The sequence below is a fragment of the Hirundo rustica genome, chromosome 4 (genome assembly GCF_015227805.2).
Source record: "Hirundo rustica isolate bHirRus1 chromosome 4, bHirRus1.pri.v3, whole genome shotgun sequence".
Classification (NCBI taxonomy): domain Eukaryota; kingdom Metazoa; phylum Chordata; class Aves; order Passeriformes; family Hirundinidae; genus Hirundo; species Hirundo rustica.
Genome location: NC_053453.1, coordinates 58872746 through 58897221, shown reverse-complemented (window position 1 = coordinate 58897221; position 24476 = coordinate 58872746). Strand labels below are relative to the sequence as shown.

The following is a 24476-nucleotide window of genomic DNA, read 5'->3' as shown; positions in this document are numbered from 1 at the left end:
GGAGTAGCAATGCACACTCCTGGGCAATCCAGGAGCTGCTCTGCTGATGTTCCCACAGAGCTGGGAATGTCACCTCCCCAGATCAGACCTCTCCTACCAGAGCAATTTCTGTGTCTTGCTCATCTTTCACTGCTGCCCCGATAGCTGTGGCTCCTGGCTGAGCTGTTGTGTTGTAGCTGGACAACTTAAGCTGTTTTCACAGGCTCATATGAACCAACAAATCAACCAAAACATCGTTCTGTGGGTTATTTCCAATTTGCTGAAAGCAATAGGCAATCCAGTGGTACCTGCCCCATTTTTATGGCCGCTTGTTTGTGGTGGATATTGCAGTGAGTGGGTTGCAGGGTGCACAGTTACTCCTTCCCAGCACAGGCAATTACAGCTTGCTGTCAGGTTTTTTTGTGCCAGTTCTTCACTATATCGAGAGCTGATGTTGCAACCTTAATTGACAATTCTAGGAGATGAGATCACTGCTGTATACAGGATGGCATTTACTTCACCATCTATTGTAAAATCTGCAAGAAAGCCAGCATCCAGGAAAAAGCACACTTGTATTTTTCAAGAAATTAATACATCACGGTAAATTTTTCCTCATGCTGTAGCAAAGCAGGGACAATATGAATTTTTGCCTTTGCACAGACCATGTCTTTAATCCTTTTTGTTAATGCATTTTTTCCAACTATCGTAAGCCCAAACATTATTAACTTATGTAATTGGAGAGGGGGAAAAAAAGAAACCTGGTAGGTGGTGGAATCATCTGTGACCTTTATGAAGCTGATAATTTCTGAGCAGAAGTGCCCAGTGTGTACAAGGCAGCCAGCTGGGGATGGTGCTTACTGGTGCTTCTCTTCTGGGAGCGTGTTATGTACTCCACATTATCTTAGTTTTCCTAAAGACCAGGTGTGCAATGGGGTTTCAGTTTCCTATGCCACTCCTTTCTTTATTGTCATTTGAAGCTACAAGTTCACCAGGAGCTGAATTTCTGTTTGCCTTCCCACATTTTTTCAGTATTAGATCAGATTCTGTAAAGGATTATCTGATTTACATTTTTTTATGATATAATGATTTTTCATTTGGAGTCAAACACTGACCCAGTAAATTCAGCAGTGAAAGTCTCATTGGCTCTGTGGAGGCAGTTTATCTTCTCCCTGATCTCAATTCAGCAACACAATTAAGTGTTTTGCCAGTTTTCAAGTTAAGTCCACAAGTCATTTGGGATTTGTATATGGAATCCAAATTACACCTGTTCCATTTACTAGAAACAGACATGATTTCATTGCCTGCTCTGTTGCTGCCATTCTTGTGGGGGGCCACAGGGCAGCCAAAGTTCAAAAGAAGTGAACTGGATTGTATTCCCTGTAATTCAGGTGCAGACCTGAGGGCACTGGGAGTGAGGTGGGAGACCATTATGTGATGGCAATAGGCCAGACTGCAGCCCCAGCTTAGCCCCTCTTTTCTGTGAGCGATGTCCTCACTGTCCCCGCTGCAGGGTATCAATTTGAGCAGCACTCTGCAAAAATGGCTCGTGGCTGGAAGCGAGGTGGTTGGGACTTCAGCTGAGGCAAGTGACCCAGTTCTGCTTCCCCATCTGTGAAACAGGGATAATAACTCCACTCTTCCCTTCAAAAGGGGGCAGAGAGAGTTCTCATTAATAAATGAGAAATAACTCCTTGTAGGAAGGCTGAATGCCAGGAGCAGCTACCTTGCAGATGCATGTCCGAACTTAAGCTCCTACCTTTGGATGCTTGCTCCGTCCCTATTAAACACTTCAAGGAGAAATCAAAGCAGGCAACCTCTGTTAATGCAGGCAAGAAATGCTGAGATGCTAGTGCCATATATTTTGGCAAAAGGGCATAAAGATGTAGGAATAGAAACCGAAATGATTTTGCAAAGCTGAAAAAGATGAGCTCATGGCCTGTTTGGTCTAGACTGCTGTATTGCGTTGTTTTAACTGATTTTAGAAATTTTTTGAGAAATGTGTTGTGTTTTGGGCATGTACAAGAAAAAGCTACGTTTTTGTGGAGTTATGGGCATTAATGGCTATAGTGGAAAGGTTTCTGGTTTTGTTGTGATAGATTAACCTAAAGGAAAACATCTAAATGCATTTATTCTGCTCTTGAAAATAATAGAGATAGGTAAAGATATTGGTTTTAAAAATAATAAGTTAATGTCATCTTGTGGAAGTAATGTACTTGGTCACGTTGATCAAAAGCAGAATTCTTATTTACAAGGTACTACACTGGCCTTAAGATGATGCCTTGTGAAATTTAATAGATAATATTCTTACATGGAATTTCTGGAGACTTGTGATAGAACTGAATGGGAAATTATTTCCTATTATAGAATTTCAGAAGTTATGACCGTATTTAAATTAAAACTGTAGCATACAGACCCATCTCCACTGAAGTATAAAACATCTAGGGAAATTCCTGTGGAATCCTCATGGAATTATATCAGATTTTTCATTTATAAAATGTTTTCTTTCCATAATTCATATAGTAATTAGAAACCTGGAAGGTTTCTGTATTACCTGTAAATATTTCAGGTAGGAATCTGTTGGTTGTGAAATCTTGGACTCAAAGACTAATGAAGGGGGTTTGTTTATCACGTGACTTTTTGGAAGGAAGGGGAAATGTGTCCAAATGTTGAATTACTGTTTAAGGGTTAGTGAAATCATTAATTTCTAGCATATTTTTCTCTCTAATAAGAAAAGTTCCTGCATTTTCTCTAATTACATCACATTCTGCCCAGAGGATCACATTGCTAGTGGAGGTAAATCATTTTGATTACTTAGCTGATCATGTCTAAGTATCTTTAGTACAGGCCTACATAGCTTTTAATTTAGAGCCAGTGACAAAGTTTTAGCACTAACTCATAAGCTACCTTTCCAAGTTAGATATATTCTTCCAGTGTTTATAGTTCAGTGTGTCTTTGTATTATGAGTGGCAGACTATTCCAGGAAAAGCCTGCTTAATTCCAGTGAAAATTTGATATATTATTCAGCAGGCTCAGTATACTTTGAGTATGTTGCTAGTTCTTGGTTGTCACACTGATACGTCCGAGCTGTAGGGATTGCTTTTTTTCCAGTGGGTTTTTTTTGGTACATTAAATATTATATCTTGAAGATCTTCCTGAAGTCTTTCCAAACCTCTAGTGACCAAGAAAAAGTATATCAATTCCATGTCATCCTTAAAGAGAAACAGGCAGTTTCCCTTTGTCCCCAACACTCAGTACCAGTGAATGCTGCTGTCTTACTCTGTGGCACAGACACACCCCACCTCCTCCTTGCCTTTGAACATTTAGTCCAAAACATGACTGTTAAGCAGGTTTTTCCATTCTAGTACCATGTGGTTGAAAGAGTTTTGGTACTTTGATACTCACATCTTCCTGTGAAAAATACCATGTTTTAGATAACCCAAAACTTTTTGCCAAGATGTTCTGACTGTAGTGAAACTTCAGACAAAAAGATTAGGAACAAACGACTTCTCCAACCCAAGATGAAATTTACAGTCAAAAGGAGATAGACAACAAAAAGAATGGTTGGGAAGAGCAGTCCAGAACTGCCCCTTTAGAAGGGGACACTGACCTGAGAGTTGGTTTATCTGACATCAGGATTTATCAGCCACACCCCAGCATCGTTTTGGGATAATTAGTGCTGATCTAAGCCCTTCTGGAACACTCAGTGGTGGCCGTTTGACGTAAACCTGATCTAGGCCCATGCCTAAACTTTTGTTACATTATCCAGCCTGTAACTTGCTGAGTTTAGGCTGTCCTTGTACCAGTTGCGAGGCAGTTTCAATACAGCAGTAAACTTGGTAGTGCAAGGTAAACTTCTCTGAATTTCTGCAAAACTTGGGCCAGTGGAGTTTGGTTATTCCAGATCAGCACATGGGCTTTCATGGCTGGGGTATTTTGAGGACTCAAAACGCTACATGTGCACCCATTGCATCCGCAGTTCTGAGCCTGACCTGGCACAGTGGTTTGGATGCAGGTGGTCCAGTTTGCAGGAAGTGCCGCAGCTTCTGAGTTTCTGGATTTTTTGGGTGACCCAGAAGATGGTGGGTTTTTTTGGTCTAAGGTTGGGCTTGATGATCTTGTCCAACTTCAATGTTTCTATGATTTTATGACCCAAGTGCAACCTTGCACATACAAATACACTCTATTTCCAGATGGAAACATTCTTTTTCAAAGGCCAGATTTCATTCTGGCCCAAACAGCTCCGACCTTGAAAATCTTGACATTTTTCATAAAACAGCATCTTTGCTACTCGGCCAGCACAGCTCGGCACTGGAGCTGCATGCCTGGGAGTGCTTTTTGGGGCAGTAAAAACCACTCTGGATATGCTTATTTTTGCCAGTGCTCCTTTCCACATCTGACTGTTATAGTGAGGCAGGAGCAGCCCAAAGGGCATGCCAAGTGTGCTTTTTGCAATCAATTACTCTCCATTAGAGAAGTGTGAGCAGAGCTGACGAGTTTAGCAGGGACGAACTGTCTTTTCCCCTGCAGCAACAGCCCTGCCTGCAAGCTGCATTTCAGCTGGCTTTGCCTTTTCCTCTCAGCGCCTTTCCTCTGCTCAGGCTGCAGAGCTGGAGTAGCTAGGACTAGGAGTGTGTAAAGCGTGTTGTGCCAGGTAATATTTGTGTGGTGCTGAGGCTTAGAAGCTTGTGGGGAACTATAAACTGAGAGAATCTGAACGTTTGTGTTCGGCATTTGGACCCGGCAGCAGACGCAGTCTTTCTGAAGGGCTGTGCTCGCTGCTCTCTGAAGGGCAGCAGCAGACCATGCATTTAGTCATGAACACAAGGGTTAAACTTGCTTCAGAGCAGCTTGGAAGCGAGGGTTGATTTTTATGGAGGGAAAGGGAGTCATCTTAAATAAGTGCTGGAAATCAAGAAGGAGTTTTGCAGCCCAGAAAGAGCCTCCTGGGTGAAATGTCGAAGCCAAATGCATTTTCTGGTCTCAGTATACTTTTGATATAATCCCTTCTGTTGCATTAGCAGCCCCTGAATATGGCAATGTTTCTTCCATGTCGAAGGCTGCTTACAGGCAACTCCTTCCCAAACTGATATATATGCATAGATGCATCTGGATTCTTATCTAGGCTGAGCTGTGAAATCTGGAGTAACTGCTTGGGTGAAATCAGTGGATTTACTCCAAGTTTACATTAGTGTAGTTGAGATTAAATCAGTTTCTTAAAAACCCTAAGCAACAAGTTCACAAGATTTGACATCCACAAAATTACAGCATCTTTTCTGCATAGTTTCTCCCAGCCTTTTAAAACTCCTTTTTCAGCCCTACCTGGATGTGTTAGAAAAGGCTGGAGCTGCAACTGCTGGTGTCCAAGCTGGTTCTCTCAGAACTTAAGGTCTCAGCCTGCTCTGATTGTGCACTGTGCGAAGTCGCTTGGAAAATGCAGTAGAAAGCATGACTAGAGCATGCCTTGCCTTTCAGGAGTTTTCCACAGCAGTAGGTCTCCTCCAGGCAATTTCTGAAGGTGGTAAAATGGTTTCTGATGCAGACAGTTTGCTATAGCAGAGCATCCTGATGATCCTGGGCTGTGGCATATGCAGCTTTGATTAGATGCCATCACCAGAAGAGCCAAATGCAGTGAAACCATTCCTGACTTTTACTAAAAAGGGAGAAACCTGATCCATAGAGAGCAGAGCTATGTGCAAGTATTGTCAGTAACAGCCTCACCTTGGGAAAGGAGCCGTAATGGCCAAAGGAAAGGTTGAATTTGCAATCCAATTACCCAAGATGTATTTGCAAATATTAAGTATATGCTGTTTTGACTCTGGCTTTAATAGGGCAATACATATAGGGCACCATGGGAAGTAAGATCTATATACCATCACATTTCCATCTGCTTGTACCTCCTATCACGTTGCTTCCTTGAAGGTGGAACAATATTAACAAACCACAGGAATTATAGACAAAAATGTGTCATTACCCAGCTCCCTGTGTGCAATCTGCCAGAATCATGTGGCAGTAGCACAGAGGGTTTCCCTGCTGGGCTGCCTGGCCCTCGCGGCAGTTCAGGACGTGCCTAAGGTACCACATTAATACTGCCAGAATCTGAAGCTGAAACTGTGAGGAATCATGAAACCCTTGGCTTCTTGGTCCATCTGCCAGGCTTTTCTGCTGCATCCTGGAATTTCTGAAGTTGCAGGTTCTCCTGTAATGCATGCTCATTGTGAGTCCAAATGAAGTCTACTACCATGTTAACTTGGTGGGCTGTTTCTCAGGGCCCCAGGAACCAAGCCGGCATGGACTTTTCACTGCTGTAGCAGGCTGTTGCTTATCCTACAAAAGCACAAAAAAAATACAATAATCAAGTGGAAAATGAACTTAGAAAAGTGGTTCGGGGATTTTGCTTGTTTCCCCTTGTTTTGGTTTTCCTACAGAGTATTTCAGAAAAGTGCTTGTATGGCAATGCTGAGAGAAAAGCCCTTCAGGAGAAATGGTTTCCTCCCTAGGAAATGCTAGAGTTAACTGAGAAACCAAATAACCCCCAAACCTGAAACCCTGCAGTCTCAATACATATGCAGTTAGCTACTGAGATGTCTGGAATGTAGTACTTAAGGGTAAATTTTTCAAGTGGTGAGCAAGTCTTTGATGAAAGGTCCTTTTGAGATATTTTCTTTTTTTTTTCCTGCGTCTGAGTAAAACCCAGTTTCCTGGTGAGCCAGTGGTAAGGTTTGATATGGAGTCAAGTCCCCCATCACTCTGAGAAGAAAAGCAAATGTATTTGAAATGTTCTCTGTGTTTGTAGGCAGTGACAGGGCCACAGCAGAATTAACCACATTGGAAGCATTACTTGGCAAGTTACCTTCATCATCCGAGTGCAGCCTCACCTGTACAGGCTCCTTCCAGCAGGGTACCACTGCTTGGGCTGCTGCTGGTTTGATAAAAGTCAGAGGAGCTTCAAAGGGCTCCTCTGAATCCTGGTGAGGTCGGGATCAAGGGAAGTGGGATGAACTTGCATCTGGGGATGAAGCGTGGTGGGGTGGGGGGGCTCTCCATGTCCAGTGACTGATAGAGCATCTTTGCAAGTTTGGTGCTTCACTGCTTCAAAATGTCATGGTCTCTGTGATAGAGTTAATTTCTGTACTGGGTCTGTTGGGTCTAGTGTGAAACAAGTGAAGTAAGGTACGACAGATTATGTGGTTTTGGAACTTGGAAACAATAGTAATATCATTATGGTTTTTTGACAGATGCTTTGATACATTGGTGTGGACACTGTTTTATTTAGAGCAGGTCACGGGATCTGGAGGAGGTGTAATGTGATGCTGACTGTGCCTCAGACTGAGTACTGCTGCTCAGGTTGAAATTCCCAACAGCAGGGACAGGATTTGACATAAATACCAAGACACTGACGTTTGCATATTTGTTTTCTGGATGCATTCACAATTCTGTAGAAAGGGTCTATTCTTGAATATGTGAAGGTATAGGGAAATTACTTTGAAAATGGCCTTGTGCTAAAGTAATTAAATAATATTTATTTCAGGTAATTAATTCCAAGGGAAGGATAAAATTGAGGAAAGGCAAAATAAGAGTGAAAACCATCTGCAGGCTTTTGAGGCATTTCTTGTTGGAAAGGGAGGGATTATTACCGAGATTAGTTTTTCAGAGGTTTTAAAGTAGGGTTCAATAACTGTAAAGGCTGGATTGTTTGGCACCAGCATCTCTATAGTCCTATATGTCTGCTTGCAGTTAATGTAGGTGCAATAAATATGTATGTGCAAAAGAGTTAATGGAAAAACAGCACAAGTACAACAAGAAATGTGTTACAGCAAAGTGCAGGCATAATTGAGTGACATAAATATATAGGTAACCACTTCTGAAAAATGGGAGAACTCAAAAACAACAGTGAAAGGGTTCTGAGTGATCAGCAGTGTCTCTGGATTTGCCCCATATGTCTATAAGGCACCTGTACTGTGCCAGAGACAATGCAGTGGTGCTAATCAGTATGTACAACAGAGGCAGGTTTTTCTTCAGTGAAAGGAAGAATTCCTGTCCTTCTCCATCCTTGGGAAGCCTAAGCAATAACAATGTGTCCAGCTCTCCAAGAGGGCAGAGACCATGCCAAGATGCACACACAGAGCTCCTCAAATATGGAACATTTTCCTTTTTCTGATTTCCACATTGACTTTCACCATATTGCGTGCTTGCCTGCAAGGTCGCTCCTGACAGGAGTATTTTATTCTTGGTTTTTCTACCTTGTAGCGTTCTCATTGGGAAGTTGCTCAAACGTCTCTGTACAGGCCAGGAAAGGCTGTAAACCTCTGGCCAGAATGTGGGCAGGTGCAATGATCTCTCTGCCTCCAGCCTGCCTGCTTTTAAATGTGGATTCAGCTGGGGTTCAAGGTGTGCCAGTGTTTGGGAAGGGCTGTGCTTTTGTCCCTGTTTATTGATCATCCACAAGTGTTATTTGAGATCCTTCTGCTCCCTTATTTCACCAGGGAGAGCTGCCTGGACTAAGATAGGTTTTAAGTCTAGCACTAAATCAGGTGCTAAGTAACCTAAAGAGTTCTAGATAAGCTAATAAAATTTGTTGAGCAACAGAAATTTAAGTTCCTGGTAAAAAATTACAAGTAGAATTAACAATTACAAAATACAGCAACCAAAAGCACTGAATTTCCAACTCACAGGGACATCATTGGAGGAATTAACATAACCCTTGAATTAAGGTAAATAATTACTGAATTGATTTAAATTTATTCAGGAGTAAGGCTTCAGTCCAGATTTGGCTTGTGAAAATGCCACAGTAGTTATTCATGGAGAGCCATGGAAGTGCCAGGGGCTGGAGATGACTGTGTATCAGTTCATGGAAGCGCAGCAAGGCAGATCTGCCAGCTCATCCCAGCTCTTCTGGGCTGGGCACTAGAAGGAACAGGCTGACATTGATGTAGCAGTGCAAGACCAGACAGGCCCTTCTGCCTTTTGGTGGTCTCTGTCACCTGCTCCTGCGGCAGCATTGATTACAGCACTCACTCTCCTGGCTCAGCTTTGCACTCTGTAAACTGGAATTAATAGCAGCCACCACTGGGATTGTTTAGAGACTTCCCTCTGTTAAAATGCCTGTCATTTCCACACTGCTCCAGTAGTGCTCAGTATTACTGTTATTACGTGATGCTTTCTTAGTTTGCTGTTCAGAAAAGCAGCTGCCTTCTGTGGCTGGTGTAAGCTACCATTATGCTGGGTGGTATTATGTATGCGACTATACTTTTGGCATCCAGGTCTATCATTTAGATTAATTTGGAAATTGTGTAGTGACTTGAGGAAAATCGCTGTTGAGTTGAAATTTTGTAGCCCAGAAAATATCATTAGCCCAAAACCCCCTGTAATTGTATAATAAATGCAATACTGGATGGTCTTGCATATAAACCAGATGCTTGAAATGTAACTTTTGCTACATTTTGCCTTTCCTTTTTCTTTTTTTCAGTATGGGGTACTGCATTCTTTTTGTCCATGGTCTGAAAAAGCTGTCTATGTGGCTAAATAAATGGAGAATTACTGTTCCCACCCTCTTTGCTTTGCTGCTGCTGCTCTTCTCTTGGAAGACTGTGAAACAGAATGAAATCTGGCTGTCACGAGAATCGCTCTTCAGGTAGGAGTGACCACAGGAGAACACTCGCATTTTTATATTGTTTAAAGTAAGTTTGTTATGTGGAGTAGTTTTCTTTAGAAAAAGTTGTGCTATTGATGCATTGATCTAATCAACATTTTTATTATCATAAAATAACACTTTCTTTCTGTTGTCTGATAACTGTACGAAAACTGGTGTCAGCAGTTTATATGCTGATGGACAAACTTTGGTTCTGACAATCACATTTTTAAGACATGCTGTTTTTAAATAACTTTGGTCCTGTAGATTTAATGATAGTATAATGCTTTCATTTCTAAAGACATAGCAAAAGTTTTTTGCAACACTCCAGAATGCCATAGTAACGCTACTGAATATATTGAAATTTCTTTAGCAATGTTCTAATGACAAAAATAAAATGCCACGAAGTGCCAAACTTAATGTACCATATTTCATTTTATTTGATTACTCTTTGCCAAACAGCTCTGTTAACAACCTCATTTATGTATTTTCTTGCATTGAAACAGACTGTTTCATTTTGTGTTTTGCTAGAAAATGTATTGCATTTGCCTCCAGCTGCTTTCAGCAGTTGTCTAATTGTGAAGTAATTGCAGAAACACAGGTGATCTGCACATGGGTTGAGCTTTATTTCCTAACTTACAGGCCAGAGCAAAGTTTAATTTATGCAGCACTAAAAGTATGAAATTGTTTTTTACGTGTACCCTTTGATCTTTAGGAAACACTACTGAAGTGGTTGGAGTTTTCTTAGTGGGGCTGTTTTTTATAAAAATCTGGAACTGGGGTTTCTTCCCTGTGCATAATTCATGGAATATTCTGCCTTGGAAGGGACCCATCAAGGATCACCTGCTCTTAAGTGAATGGCCCATACAGGGATAGGATCAAACCCACAACCTTGGCACTATTAACACTGCACAATGACCCACTGAGCCAGTCTCAGTTCCCTGCCTGTCTCCCTCAAACACTGTTTGCTGTTCAAGCAACAGCAGCCATGGTGACTGCTCTGGACTCACACAGCACATGGGACACACCTCCAGTCCAAACCTGGCCACTTGGAGGAAAGTAGGCAGATTTCCAAGATCCACTCTCTTACTGAAGGGGAGGTGGGAATATGACAATTCCATTTGCAAACTTGCAGGCGTCATATGGTGTTGTGTTGTGTTGTGTTGTGTTGTGTTGTGCACAGCTGTGGTCACCCATGTTTAAGAACAATGAAGTCAAACTGTAGCAGATGACAGGAGGACATCTCTTTCTACTAAGGGGCATTCTAGGGACAATATGGAGTGCTGTGGGGTCTGTGGCAGAAGAGAGGGATAAGGTTATGTCTGCTTAGTTGTATACAAATGGAGTTCTGTCCTTCCAGGCTCCATTCAAAGCAGGGTTACCATTTACTGCCAGCTCCAGTTCCGAGGCTGTGCCACTGCTGCAGTGCAGCTCTGAGCTGGAACTAATAGACCTTTACCTCCAGGGAGGGACTTGGGGTAGCCCAGGGCAGTACTCAGGGCTCAGCGCTTTAGGTTGAGCTGTTTACATCTTCAGCTCAGGCGTTCTGGGGACAGTCCCAGGAGAGAGAGGTCTGCCCCAGGCTTCTGAGGGGATGGCAGAACTCTTAAATTCCTGCTAGGTCACTCGTATTGTGGCCTGCCCCTGAGAGCAATCAGCAGCAGCAGCTGCTGAAAAAAAGCACTGTAAGAACAGGGCCAGCAACAATAATGCTTCTCTCTAGTTCTTTCCCAGCTTGCAGTAATCTGCAGTTTAAAGACTTCCTGAGTCAGGAGTTACTTGCTATTTTTGCTTTTAACAGCCACTGATGGACTTTTCTTCCATAATGTCTCTGACTGCTTTTTCAAATCTATTTATAGTTTTGGCTTCTATAGCATCCTGTGCTCTGGGCTCCATCATTAAATTACAGAGTGTGCACACTTAGATTTCCCTCTGTGTGCTTTGAGCCTTCTGCCTGATTATATGGTATAGTGTCCCCTAGTTCTGGTGTGCTGAATGAATTGTGAGTACCACCCCTTGTCACTTAGGATAAAGGCACTTCCATGCCTTGAACCCCTTCATGTCTTCACCTAAGGCTCTCTCCTTCTCATGCTGGTGTCAGCTGTTTTTGTACTTCCCTCACATGGAAGCTGTTCTGCATTTCTGATTCCTCTTGTCATTCTTCTCTGGATACTTTCATACTCTAATCCTTTTGAGAAAGGCCAGAATCACCTTTCCAGAGGTATGCACAGCACAATAACATAGGACTGCCTTCTGGGTTTTGTTCTCTTCTCTTCCAAGTTCCTAATCTTCTGCTTGCCTTTGATGACCTCTCCTAAGCAGTGAGTGATAATTTCACAGCACTCTCAATGCAAATTCCAAGACAACCTACTGTGACTGGAAATACCAGGTTTTTAGACATCAGTCTGTTTGCAGATTTAGAGTGCATGTGTACACACTCTCTGATGCTTGTGTCTGTACCAACACTGCGTTTCTTCCCCCATCTTTTTTCCCAGTCTTCAATACTGTGAGATCCTTTTGCAACAAAGTATAGTAAATTCTTGCAGGGTGATTCACATTAGTGTCATCAGCAAACATGTCCCCTCCCTATTTGCTCCCTTTTCAAGATCCTTTGTGAACACCTGAAGTAGCTCAGGTGCCATTGCATGTCTCCTGGGAACCCGGCTTGTACTCTTCTCCAGCTGTAAAAACTGTTCACATATTCATGCTCTTTGATTGCTGTCTTTCAACTAAGTATTGATTCATGAGAGGATTTTCCCCTCTTACTCCATGATGCCTTGAAGAAATTGTCTTTAGTGAGGGATTTTATAAAAAATAAACCCTTTGAGCATTTAAGTGCTCAACATTGGTGAATGTGATTTTGATTGACTGGGCTATGTTTGGATATTTATAAAGGCTTTCCATAGTTCCAATAACATGTATGTACCTGTTGAGTTTATAAAACACCAACAGAGCTTCCCAAGTAACTTCTTTCTGCAATATGCAAGGCTAATTCTTTGTTGGACTGTAGTTATTCAGAAGTGTGCTCGAATTAGGATTTATTATGGTTTCCCTAAATTACCTGAAGTGAAAATCAGACTTTCTGGTCTGTTTCCCCCTCAAGATCCCTTCCCCGGAGCCAAATGAAGTCACGTTCATCAGCTTCCATTCCCCTAGTGCCAGTCTAATTTAAATTATAGGCTACCTACCGCAGCTAATAGCTGCGTGTTTGATTTCCTTTGGATGCATTCTACCAGGCCCAATGGATTCATAACTGTTCTGGGTGTTGATTGTTTTAAAGCCTTTTTTACTGCCACTTCAGTTAGAGACAGTGCTCCGGTCTTGCCCTGTGAGGAAGGGCTCCTATGTGGCACCTCCTTCAGTTTCCCTGTAGTGAGCTCTGGTGCAGAGAATCCATTTAGCTTTTCTGCTGTGGTCTTTTCTTCTTCAAGCACTACTTCTAGACTTCCATCATCTGTTTGCCTTAGGGGATCTTTGGCAGGTTTCCTCTATCTGATGTATTCCATTATTAGCTTTGATAGCTTTAGCAAGTTTTTCTTTAAATCTCTTTTGGTCTGCCTAATTACGGTTTATGTTTAACTGGCTGACGTTTATGCTCTTTTCCTTTTTCCTTCTGTAGCCGTTCCTTTTAAAAGAACGGTTTTCATTTCTCATAGCTGTCTTCACTGTGCAGTTTACCCTTATTGTCCTTTTGCTGTCCTTTTAAGATCTTCTTTGATAGGTGTTACACATCTTTCACAAGTCTGTAATGTGGTAGGACCCTTCTTGTTGATGGGAAGGAAATGCAAAAGAGGAGTAGTGTAGCAAGAAAATAATGTCATCCCAGGAGTGAGAGATCTCCTCTTTGGGGCACAGGGAGGAGGCTGATGAGGGGAGGTGGGAGAAGTGGATGGAGGTATGTGAAACAATAATGGACAGGACAGGAGGATACAGAGCAAATCTGTAGGTGTGGAAAGGAGACATAAATCAACCTACTTGGTATTCTCTGTATGTGTTGATTTTTTTTAAGAAGTGTGTGCTGGGAGAATCTTTACTCACAATCCTAGTTCATCATTCTCCTTTCTCCAGTTGCTGCTTTAATTAATTACTACTTCCCTTCTCTTAGTTTTTTTTCCTTTCACCTCTACTTTTTGTTCCTCCATTTGCTTGTTTGTGCAGGATTGATCTGCCTTGATTTCCTTGGCTGAGGCCTGTTCTGTTAAATACACTTCTACTGTGCTGGTCCAGGAGACGTTTGTGTACTCAGTGCGTTCCTAGTTTTGTGCTCGTACTCCATTCTGTCCCTTTTTTCAAAACTTAACCCATTTTGACATTTTGTGACACTGTTGCCATCTCTGGGCCACTGTGACCACCCAGTCTTTAGCCCAGGGACCAAGTTTTCTGGATGCAGAAATCCTGCCAGGTCCTGGCTGAAAGCAGCAGTGTGGGCGAGGATGCTGCTGTCTGAGGAAATGATGCATCTCCACCTAGATGCACAAGCATGTGTGCAAGGACTAAATGAGAAGCAAATAAACCACAATTATAAGATGTGGCCAAATATATAGAGAGATATTTGAGGCGTATTATTCCAGGACGTCTCTGGAAGCCCCAAGCAGTTTGTCTTACTGTGTTGGCAGGCGATCAGGGATGACTTACTCATTAATTTTTTAAGGAACTACCCTCTGGAGTGAGTGCACAGGCCAGAAGGTCAGACTCAAACTGTGGTCAGCGTTGTCCAAAGCCAGGGAGAGAGGGAGGGGAGAGCCGTGGGCTGACCTCTGCATCCGCTGTGCTGACCTTTCCAAGGCTTGTCAAGCTGCCATGTTTCCTGTGGCTCCTGGAAAGTGTCCGCACGCACTGCCCATGTTTGTGACAGCGCCTGGAAACCCAGTTGTAACCAGCAAAGGAACTGTACTAAAATGCTTTCTTAGTCAGCAACTCTCCTTCACAAGCCAGGTCTGCTGACTTCAGGAATTTGCAAAAACTGCTCCAGCCCCAAAAGTGGCATTTACTGCTGTGTTATTTTATTAATTTTGAAAGCTGACTCAGCTGAGGAGAGCAAGACCTGTTGCATTTTGGGCATCTTCTACAGGACAGTTTAATATGGCCCAACACAGATATCTGTGAAATCGGTACAAGAGTAGGAAGCCAAGGAAGGTGGTTGCTTGTGTCATCCAGAGAATAATTTGCTGTAGAGAACCTTTGTTGATGACAGCCGTTCCCAAAGCAGAGGAGACACTATCCATTTCCCAGGGTTCCTGCTGAGGCAGGAGTGGTCTCATATTCTTCTAAACTGAGCACTTCTCATATGGATATCACAGAAAATCAATGAAGCCCAGCCCTGCACCCAGTCACTTTGGAGAACAGAACACGCACTTATGAAAACAAGAGAGGGGATCACAGGGCTTTTTTTTTTTTTCCCCAGCTGAAGTGGAATTTGGATGATGCTGGTATTTGAGGTTGGAAAATACCAGTGGTATTTTATTTCTCTTATTTATGGCTAATAGATTTTTCTTCTTCCTTGGGGAGGAAGTCTTACGTAAAAAGGTTTGCCTATTGTTTATTTGTGTCACTTACTGCTGTCGTAGAAATCTGAAGGGAAGGAAATCCTCTGGAGAAGTGACGTCCAAAGTCAATGGTCTCGTTTCTGGCTGGAGCCAGAACAGTGCCGTAGGTTTTCAGAAGGGCATGTGTGTGACAGGCTGGGGAACAGGGAAATAGGAGAGGTTGGAAAAGTACATTGGAAAATTATATTGAAATTGTGAGTGACTATGAGCTTGTGGGAAGCATAAATGGAAAAACATTGTGTTCTGGTTTGTTATTTATACTCCACCCTTTCCTGCTTGGCTTTCACTGTGGACATCATTGTTTCCTCTGTCAACGAGCAAACAGCATTCTTGACTGGTCAGGAATCACTTAGCAGGAGTGTTTGCCTAACTCTCCCCAAAATTCCCCTCTATATCCAGTGCTGTGTTTGCTCCCTCCCCCAGCACAGAGGCTCCAAGCAGCCTCAATCATTGCTATGTGCATTTGCAAAATGAAACATTCCCCCTCCCCGCCCATTTGAGGAGAATAAATAGGTCAATGTGAGCAGTGTAATGCAGAAGAGAGCGTCTTAAGAGCCCAAACCCATTTCTGCCTTTCCTGTGTCACCCCTGCCACCAGCAGAATCACACAGATGCAAGAAGTTTTATTAGTGTTTTAATAAATGGGACCAGCAGAATTAGTGATAAATTCTACTTAAAGGAAAACAGTCCAGAATTAAAATATTTAAACATATGCGTCTTGCTGTTAAAACTGTATCTCATTAGAACTGAAGTGCTCGTGCATATGTAATGTCCTCCTCACTGTTAGCTCAGTCTGCTCTGTTTCAGCAGAGGCTGCAGCAGAGCAACTCCTTGCACACAGCTCTAAGAGAGCAGCCGTTTCGAGTGCCATGTCTCTGCCTGTAACACTGATGCTGATGTAATGAAACCCTCTCTGTATAAGAATTAATATTCCAGTAATGCCCAGAGGTTGTAAGTGTGTAGTTAATAGCTCCCAAGGCCAATGGAAATTAACACAGCCATAGCAGTCACACATTACTTGCTGCTGGTGCAGTATATCTTTGTGAAAACTAATATAGAAAATCATTCTCTTAAGAATAGCATCAATTAACTGATTTAATTCAGCGATTAGTCACAAAATGTCTTATTCCTGTAGTGCTCCCAGTAAGTAATTTGGAAATACCTGATGATTAGGAAACCAAATGCAAGGTGTACTTTTAATTTTAGTAGGCAAACCGTGGCTGTGTTGAGCTGAACTCTGCGAGGCAGCTGTGGGCGAAGCTTTGGAGGCTCTCACAAGTAGGTGTTAGTGATGCTGGATACCACTGGCTGCAGATAACCGAAAGAGTACCATATTTGCTGCTGCAATTCCTCAGTGCTGTTCTGCAATGAAATCCCCCTCAAAGGGTTTCTGCAGCTCTAGCTGCATTCTTCCCATGCAAGAGGGTGTGCACCCCACAGCAGGGGCTGCCTGTGACCCTGTCTCGTTATGATTAACTTCCATGCTAACCAAAGTTAAACAGGAGAGACAGACAAGCCAAAGCAAACAAGACTTGGGAATCTTCTAATTGCTTTTCCTACCTGTGGTAGCAGGGTTGGAGGTGCTGGGGATAGAAAAGAGAGTAGCTGGCAGGAATCTGCTTGTGAGAAAGAAAGAGCACTTTGTCTGCTTTTACATGAACAGATTCATCCATCCTTATTTCCTGTTACTTCAGAGAGCCCCTATTTATGTGCTGGAAAGGATTCCCCCATTAAACGGGGTACTGACTTCTCTGGATTCTTGCAGGGGAAATGTTTCCGTGGTGTACGTGCTCCTGTGATTTCTTTCTCTGTTTAACCTTGAAATGGCATTTCCTCTGGCTGTGCAAGGTGTACCTTGCTTTCTGTGCTCTCAATTAAGCGAGTAAGCATATGCTTACTTTTGTCTTTGTGCCCTCATTATTAATTCCAAATGTTGAGTTCAGTCTACTACTCATGGCAGGGGAGACAAAGGGGAGGGATGGGGTGGCTGTGCAGGCAGATATCCTCAGTCATGTATTATAATGCCAGAGTGTTATTTTGCCACCTAAGGATGAGAGTCCCATTAGCCCTCACCTCCTGGCCATACTCTGCTCAGCCTTAAAGCAGTGCACGTATGCTGGTACTTGGAGTATGCTATGCATTCCATCTAGTGGCTGATAGATACCCTCTTTCTGGTATCTGCAGTGCTAGGTTTAAATCAAGATTTTCCTAAGATGCTTCATGACTCTCAGGTTTAAGCAGGCACCCTGTTTTTAGGAAGTACTACATGCTTTCCCTCTACATACTAGCCATTTAGGTTTTGGTCTTTTTATTTAGTAATTCAGATTTTAAAATACAGCTGTGTCTGGCCACAGGGAGTGTTGCAGTGTTGCCGCTGGAGGTGCCTGCGGTGACAGCGACCAGGATGAGCTGAATTGCTGCCACACATTTATGTCTGCCCGGGGCACTTGGCACATGGGACAGGCTCAGGGTTATAACATGAGCTGTGTTGGCACAAATGCACAGGAGGTGACGAGGTGCTCGGATTACGAGCAAGCTTTTCAGGAGAAGGGAGGGACTGCGAGAAGAAGGTGGACCTGGGGGAAGGTGGGGTAACATGGCTGCTAATGGTGTCCTGCTTCTGTTCCTCTTCACAGCTCAGGAGTGAGGACCCTGCCCCACAACGCCAAGGTGCACTACAACTATGCCAATTTTTTGAAAGACCAGGGCCGTAACATTGAAGCCATCTACCACTACAAAACTGCTCTCAAGTAAGTCCCTCGGGGGACTGGTGGGGTTCCTGCTGTTAACCCATCTCCTTCCTGACAGGCGTGGGGCAAGTTGGCTGCTCCTCGTCCACGGCTCCTTGGGAGCAGCTTGGCTTTGGGGGCCTGGGAAAGTTCCCTGCCTGGGTGTTTGTGTGTCATGAAATGAGGTAGGCTGGCTTCCCTCCAGCTCCACGTGTGTGTGTACACTTCAGTATATGAGATCGAAATGTTACCATAGCTACACGTTGAGCGATGAGGTGTCATTTACGCAGCTGAATGTATGCTGGTAAGCAGGAGGTAGTTGTCCTAAATGCATTTTCAGGTTCCTGGGCCATTTATCTTTGTAAATTGTTAATGGTGCATGCCTGGAAAATGTCAGTGCGGTAGCCATCTGAAGTGCAGTAACAATAATGGTGCTTACTACTTGTATTGAGGTTTCTGTCCACAGAGCTTTGCATGAACACTAAACTAATTGATCCTGAAAATGCTCCTTGGCAGTAACAGGGTAAATATCATTGCTGAGGTTCTGTACAGGGGAAGCTGAAGCAGCAGGATGAATTGCCTTGCTTTAAGAATGAATGGTAAATCAGGGCCCAGGGCTGGGCTATGATATGGGATATGTCCTGTGGTATCTGTGAAGGACCCTACCTTCAAACACAGATAGGATTGCTCCCTGTGAGCAGTTTCTTTCCACTTACTGCTCCTGCCAGTGCTGTTCATGCAGCTCAGCGGCTCCCCAGGCAGTGCTCAGTACACTAAGCAGGTCACCTCAGTTCCCCAAACCTCTCCCCTCTGGTCCTTGGGAGAAACCACAAACCCCTCTGGGGAATGAATGCAAGGAGAAGGGCTGGGGGGATGGCATGGTGGCCAGGGAAAGCAAGCACAGAGTGTGCAGATAGAGTTTTCAGGAATAGAAGCGTGCTTGGGAAGGACAGACAAGGTGAAGAGTGGCTCTGATGGACAGCAAGGGCAGAGCTCAGCTCCATAGGGCATACCAGGAGGTGGAAGAAATGTTATTGCCTGACATGTGATGTGACAGGAAACTCCAGAAATTACATGTATGTTTTGTCTTTTGGCCAGCTGACAGGGTTCTGATAAAAGCTCTCCTAGGGCTCCTAACCCACCCAGACTGACCTGTGAGACAGGAGTTCATTGTCACTGAGGAGGGACTGAACATGGGTGAAGGTGATTTTTAGCTTTATTGAGCAACATCCTGTTCTGTTTTGCCACTCTGGGCATTTCAGAAGTCATTTAGAAAAACCTATTTTTTTTAAGTTTCCAGCAATGGAAAATCCAGCACAACCACCAGTAAACTGTACTGAAGGTTAATTACATTGGCTGTTGAAAATGTCCTCCCGTATTTTTAGACTGATTTATTTAATGCCGGCTTCCAGTCATTGAATTTGTTTACACCTTTCAATGCCACACTGAAGATCCCATTATCAAAAGTCTGTTTTCCACAGAGTGATCAACTCCTCCCTTAACCTGCTGCTTGCTAGGTGCTGGTTTTTTCAGCATCACAAGGTTTTGCAGTCCTACAGTTGTTCCTGTATCTACTCTCTTAACCTTTTCCAATTTACCAGAAAAGCCCATTGCAAGTTAAAAAGAAGAAGGACTGACAAAAATTATCCAAGCCCCGCGGTGGAGTGCACAGAGTAATGTAGTTGCTGATACCAGCATTGCCTCTGTTTGTGTAAATGGGATTTGCAGACAAAAGATCTTCTCTAACTCAGCAGCACCCATTTATTGTAATTATAATGCTGTTTTCTGCTCTGCAGTATTTCAATTATGAAAGAGTCTGTTTTGAGAACTGATTGCAAACATTTTCTCAACTGTATTACATAGCACTGTTTATGCTGATGGTGTTGTTTAGAGAGCGTCTGAAGCCTTGTTGGGGCTTTGAGTCCCACAGAACCAACCGTGCTCTTCTCTAGGTGCTAGCACTTGACTTGCTTCGGTAACCTCAGCATTAGCTGGCAGTTTGGAAAAGTGAAACTCACCTTGCACATTCTCTTTTTGACCCAAAAGTGCAGGCCGGGAGTTGGAAGTTCGCTTCACTGGGAAGCTGCACTACTTGTTCTTGTCACATTTTATCTCTGCACTTACGTTTTCCTTATATTTACTCCTTCTTCCTGCCTCTGTCACAGGGAAATTATTTGGGGTCTGTGTAATAAGCAATAGAACAGTGTAAGTAAAAAGTGCACTATGTTCTTCTGTTGAGAATTACATTCTGTAATATCTGTATTTTCCCCTCAGACAGACAGACCCTTTCTGCAGAGCCTGGGGTTGTGTGGGGGCCCAGCAGCCTCTGCTGGCCTATTTTGATGGCTGTGTTGAAGCAGTGGAGAAGCTGCTGGGTGTGGGACAGGCAGCCTCAGGTGGATACAGTGGCAGACCATACACAGGTATCACAGAAAACAGCTGTTGTGTCTGAGCTGTTTACCCATCCTCACAGACACCACCTCCTTACAGACTGCTCTGAGTGTAGACCAATCTCCACAATTAGAAAGAAGGAAGTAGTAGCTGTAATATCCTGAGCAGATTTTGATGGTTCATGGTATTTTTGGCCTCTTGCTTGACTTGGAAAGATGAATTACCACTCTGTAAATTTCCACATCAGGGAGTAGGCAGACCAGCCGCTGAGGTATTCGCGCAACAAGCTTTCATGATTTCCCACAGGTACCCTCACTGAGTGCCTACTCTCCCAGTGAGTGTGGGTGGATCCATCCTCCCCAGGTTACAGAAAACCCAAGCGACTCAGGAGGCTTCACAATCCAGTGGCAGCACAGCCAAGAGTACAGAAGATAAAAATATTATTTCTGCCTAGTGCTCAGTGAGCAGATCAATAGGGAATTAATAAGGAAATGGAGTCGATAAGGACACGGCTTGCTGCCTGGGAGCTCCTGGGAGATAGGAAAAGGAGAACTGCAGTGCCTCAGTGGGTGATGGCTCATCCACTATTCCAGGTTTGTGCCAAATGTGCTTGATCTCTGGTGAATGAGTTTAATTGTTTAGTAAATAAAAGTGATCTTGTCAGTCTGCACGCTGCTGCTTGAACTGCGAGCAGTTGCCGTTCCACCAACTTCACCGATGTAAGGATGTGCTTCCATGCAGTCCTGCTCTGCCAGAAGTGTCTGCCACGTGTCTGCTTGGCAAAGCAACACATTGCTCCTGTGGAGTTGTAACTGTGGGAAAAGGTGTTGGAGTGCACACACGTCACCTAGTGAAATACTAGCAATTGATACTAAATCCTGGGAAAGTTGATCCTCAACGCTTTAACTACTCCCTTTCCTGCTTTCAGAGACAGGTGGGATTCACTGCTGGCAAATGTTGGTGTACCTCTGCTTCAGAGCAGAAAAGTGGTGGAGCAGAATAATGTGACAGTGAAACTGCAGGGCAGGTTTCCAAGGCAAACTTGGCAATCAGTCCCAGCAGCCACCTGTTGGTGCCATTGCAGGTGGCCCATCAGAAAACTCATTCCTCACCCCAGCCCAGAGACCAGTGACACAACACCCTGACCTAGGCTGACTTGGGTTATTAGTGCAATCTAATTATGCTCTCCCAAGAGTGGGGGAAATGAAAACAGAAAGGAAATACAAAAATGGAGAACAACGTTTGAATTGGAGATGGGGAGAATGAAAAGAATGAAAATTCTGTGTATGTAGGAAAAGCCCTTTCTATATGTAGTTCCTGAAAGGGGAATGAAAATGGAGCCCTTCAGAGATGCCAGATGAGCTACCCGTAAAACAGCCCCAACAAACAGCTGGCGTTCAGCAATTGTAGAGTGGGTTATAAACCTTCCAGCTTACCTACAGTGAAACAAGAAAAACACACTGCTGGATTAGACTGCTTCACTGGTTTGCCTGACATATGGTAGTGACCCCAGGAGATCCCTGGGGGTTTTTCCTTCAGAAAGTAATGGCTGGAAATAGTCTGTCTGAGATGTGAGTTGACCACGGTTATTTTGAAAGCTGGTCTTAACATTCTTGCTGCTGCTTCTGCTGCAGATTTACAGCTGTTGTTAGGAATTCTGGAGAACCTCTGCTCCTGGAGATCAAACAGTGCTGATCTTATCTGAAATTTATCTCACCACTTGTCTCCCATTTGTGAGTGAGAATATGAGGTCATGCAACCTCACTCAAATATGAAGAACAACTCTGATGTGCTAATGAAGACGTTTTTGCTGTTGTTGATAGTTACCAAGCTTTCGTCCTGCTTCTCCTCAGCCTTGTGTGCTCAGTATTACTCTTGAGACTGTTATATTGCCCTTCAGCAATGCACACGGGCTGACATGCAGAGAGAGAAAAGCAGCAGAGCCTTAAAATCCAACTGGTGAACATTCATTATCAATTAAATAAATCTCCTTTTAGCAATGGGGGGGAGAAAAATAATTCACCTTACGTCCTACAATTGCACTGATTCAACGTTTTAATTTCCAAAGCAGTTCTTACCATCCCTCTCTGTGTTTGTTGCCAGGGCAGTGCTTGCCATGCAGGGCAGATCAATGTGAGCATCAGCGGGTGGGGCTGAAGGAGGTGGCTGAGTTCCTTGCTGGAGCTGGCTGGATAAACCTGCTGATAGTAGCTCTGTGCTATCCAAGCTACATTTCTGTGTCTGGAAAAAGGTCATCGTCGAGAAATTCATGTTTGCCTTCTGGATGTTAAAACATACCTGACAGTAGAGAGTCCTGCAGGAGGTGTCCGTCTTGTGTAATGTGACACTGTGGATTTATTTACATAAATGCGCTGGTGTGTGTACAGAAGTGTGTGCACACACTTCTGCAGCGTTACCTCTGTGTGTGTACACATCCATCAGCAGGTTCCTAGCCACAAGCTCCCCTTGGACTTCACCTGCCAAATGCTGCTAACCAAACAGAGCAGGAGGGGGACCAGACTGCCATGCAGGCACCTTCATTCCCTCTTGCGGCATCTTCTGGAGGAGGGATTCTCTGGACAGCAAGTAGGAACTGTTGGGCTGGTTTTCTTCGCAGTTCAGGGAGCTGTTCAGGTGTTCAGCCTTGAGAGAGAGGAGAGAGTGGACCAGGAGGCAGAGAAACCAGTATGGAAACACTTGGTGCTGCAACTTGTGTGGTCTGGCTCTTGCAGAGCTTGCAAGTTGATCTATCTTAGGGCATTGCTTGCAGCATGGAAATGGGGGATGCTGGTTTGTGGCATCAGTAAGGGTCAAGAAACCATGGTTATGTATCCTTGGTACTCAAACACAGGCTAGATGGAGAAGGGAAAACAGTGTAAGCAGCTTATCTGTAGTTCTCATTTGAAGGAGCAAAATTGATTCATAACGTCACTGGAGTGGGTAGAAAAGAAAAAGAGCAAGGCTGTTCTTTCACCTCACTACACTTTAGAAATAAAGCCCTAATGCTGTAAGGGAGACTCAGGTTTCTTCCTGAGTTTTCCCACATACCTTCCTGCTGGGTTTTTATATATCTTAAATCAACGGTATCTGGGGTTTTTTAAATTCAGTTAAATTGCACTCTCCATGCAGTAAAAAAATTGTGTTCTTACTAGCCCTTTATGTGCATATGTCAATGTATTTGCCTTGAAAATGCCTCTCAGTGTGGACTGCAGGTGGCCTTGGATACCATCTGTGATTTATTTCTGGGAAGAATTAAAATACCAGCACCATTTTTTAGCCTGTTTTTACAGTGGGTAAAAAATGTGCAGTGCTGCTTTGCTGTGACTGCTGTGGCTGCTTTTGCTCCCTGGACCATGAGTGCCCTTCTGACATTCTGATATTACTTAGGTCAGGCCCTTGGAGCAAGCCTGAAACATCTTTGTAGAGATTTCATCTAATACTCTCTGTTAGTGGATGTTGTGGGCTGGAGGTGGAGCATGTCCAAGCAGTTGGGAATATCTTTGTGTGGTGTTCTGATTCAAGCTTTGACAGTAGGCTTAAGGAGTATTGTATAGGTATGTGGTGGCTGTCATGAAGCTGGACAGAATTCTTGAGTATTTTAATGGTAATTGGTGGCTGAAAGGGCTGCCTTATAATTTGAATCAGAGACTTAATGGCTTTACAACACGTTGCATGTGACAGTGGCCAAGTTATTTCAGCCAGTGTAATTTATTTTTGAACCTGTCCTCTATAAGTGCTAATCCCTGCCTGTTTTGAGGGTTGCTCCAGCTCTGCTCAGTTTTTCTACTTTTTAGTGACAAAATAACAATCAATCAACAAAGCACAGGCTTTTATTTACTTGAAAACAGAACTGGTATAAGTGCAGCCATGAGCCCTGATGACAGTATGTGTGCATTTAGAGCCATAGAAGCTGTGTGTGCCTGCTGGGATGGACAGATGGATGTGTCAGCCCTGGACAATGATGGTTACAGGTGGGGTCCCTTCCTACACTGTGGTGTCTTTTTGTGGGTGCAGGTCCTTCTGTGCTGCCCTTCAGGGGCTTGCTGGCTTTTCAAATACATCATCTTAGAGAAAAGCCTGCATCATCTCTGAGGATGACAACTCTATAGCCTTCCTCAGACTCTGCATCAAAACTCTGCCTTATTATATATTGGGGACTGATGAAAAAAAAAATCTGGGTAATGAAAATTTCTCCCCTAATGA

The 24476-nt window shown here is 43.6% G+C and overlaps 1 protein-coding gene across 1 annotated transcript in view; it reads left to right on the top strand.

Moving 5' to 3' along the window:
- TMTC1 (transmembrane O-mannosyltransferase targeting cadherins 1) overlaps positions 1-24476 on the top strand; it is a 134459-nt gene that overhangs the window by 77728 nt on the left and 32255 nt on the right. The window contains exons 10-11 of the mRNA XM_040061107.1: positions 9446-9610; positions 17790-17903. Coding sequence (XP_039917041.1) covers positions 9446-9610; positions 17790-17903 — 279 coding nt within the window. The remainder of the gene's footprint in view (positions 1-9445; positions 9611-17789; positions 17904-24476) is intronic.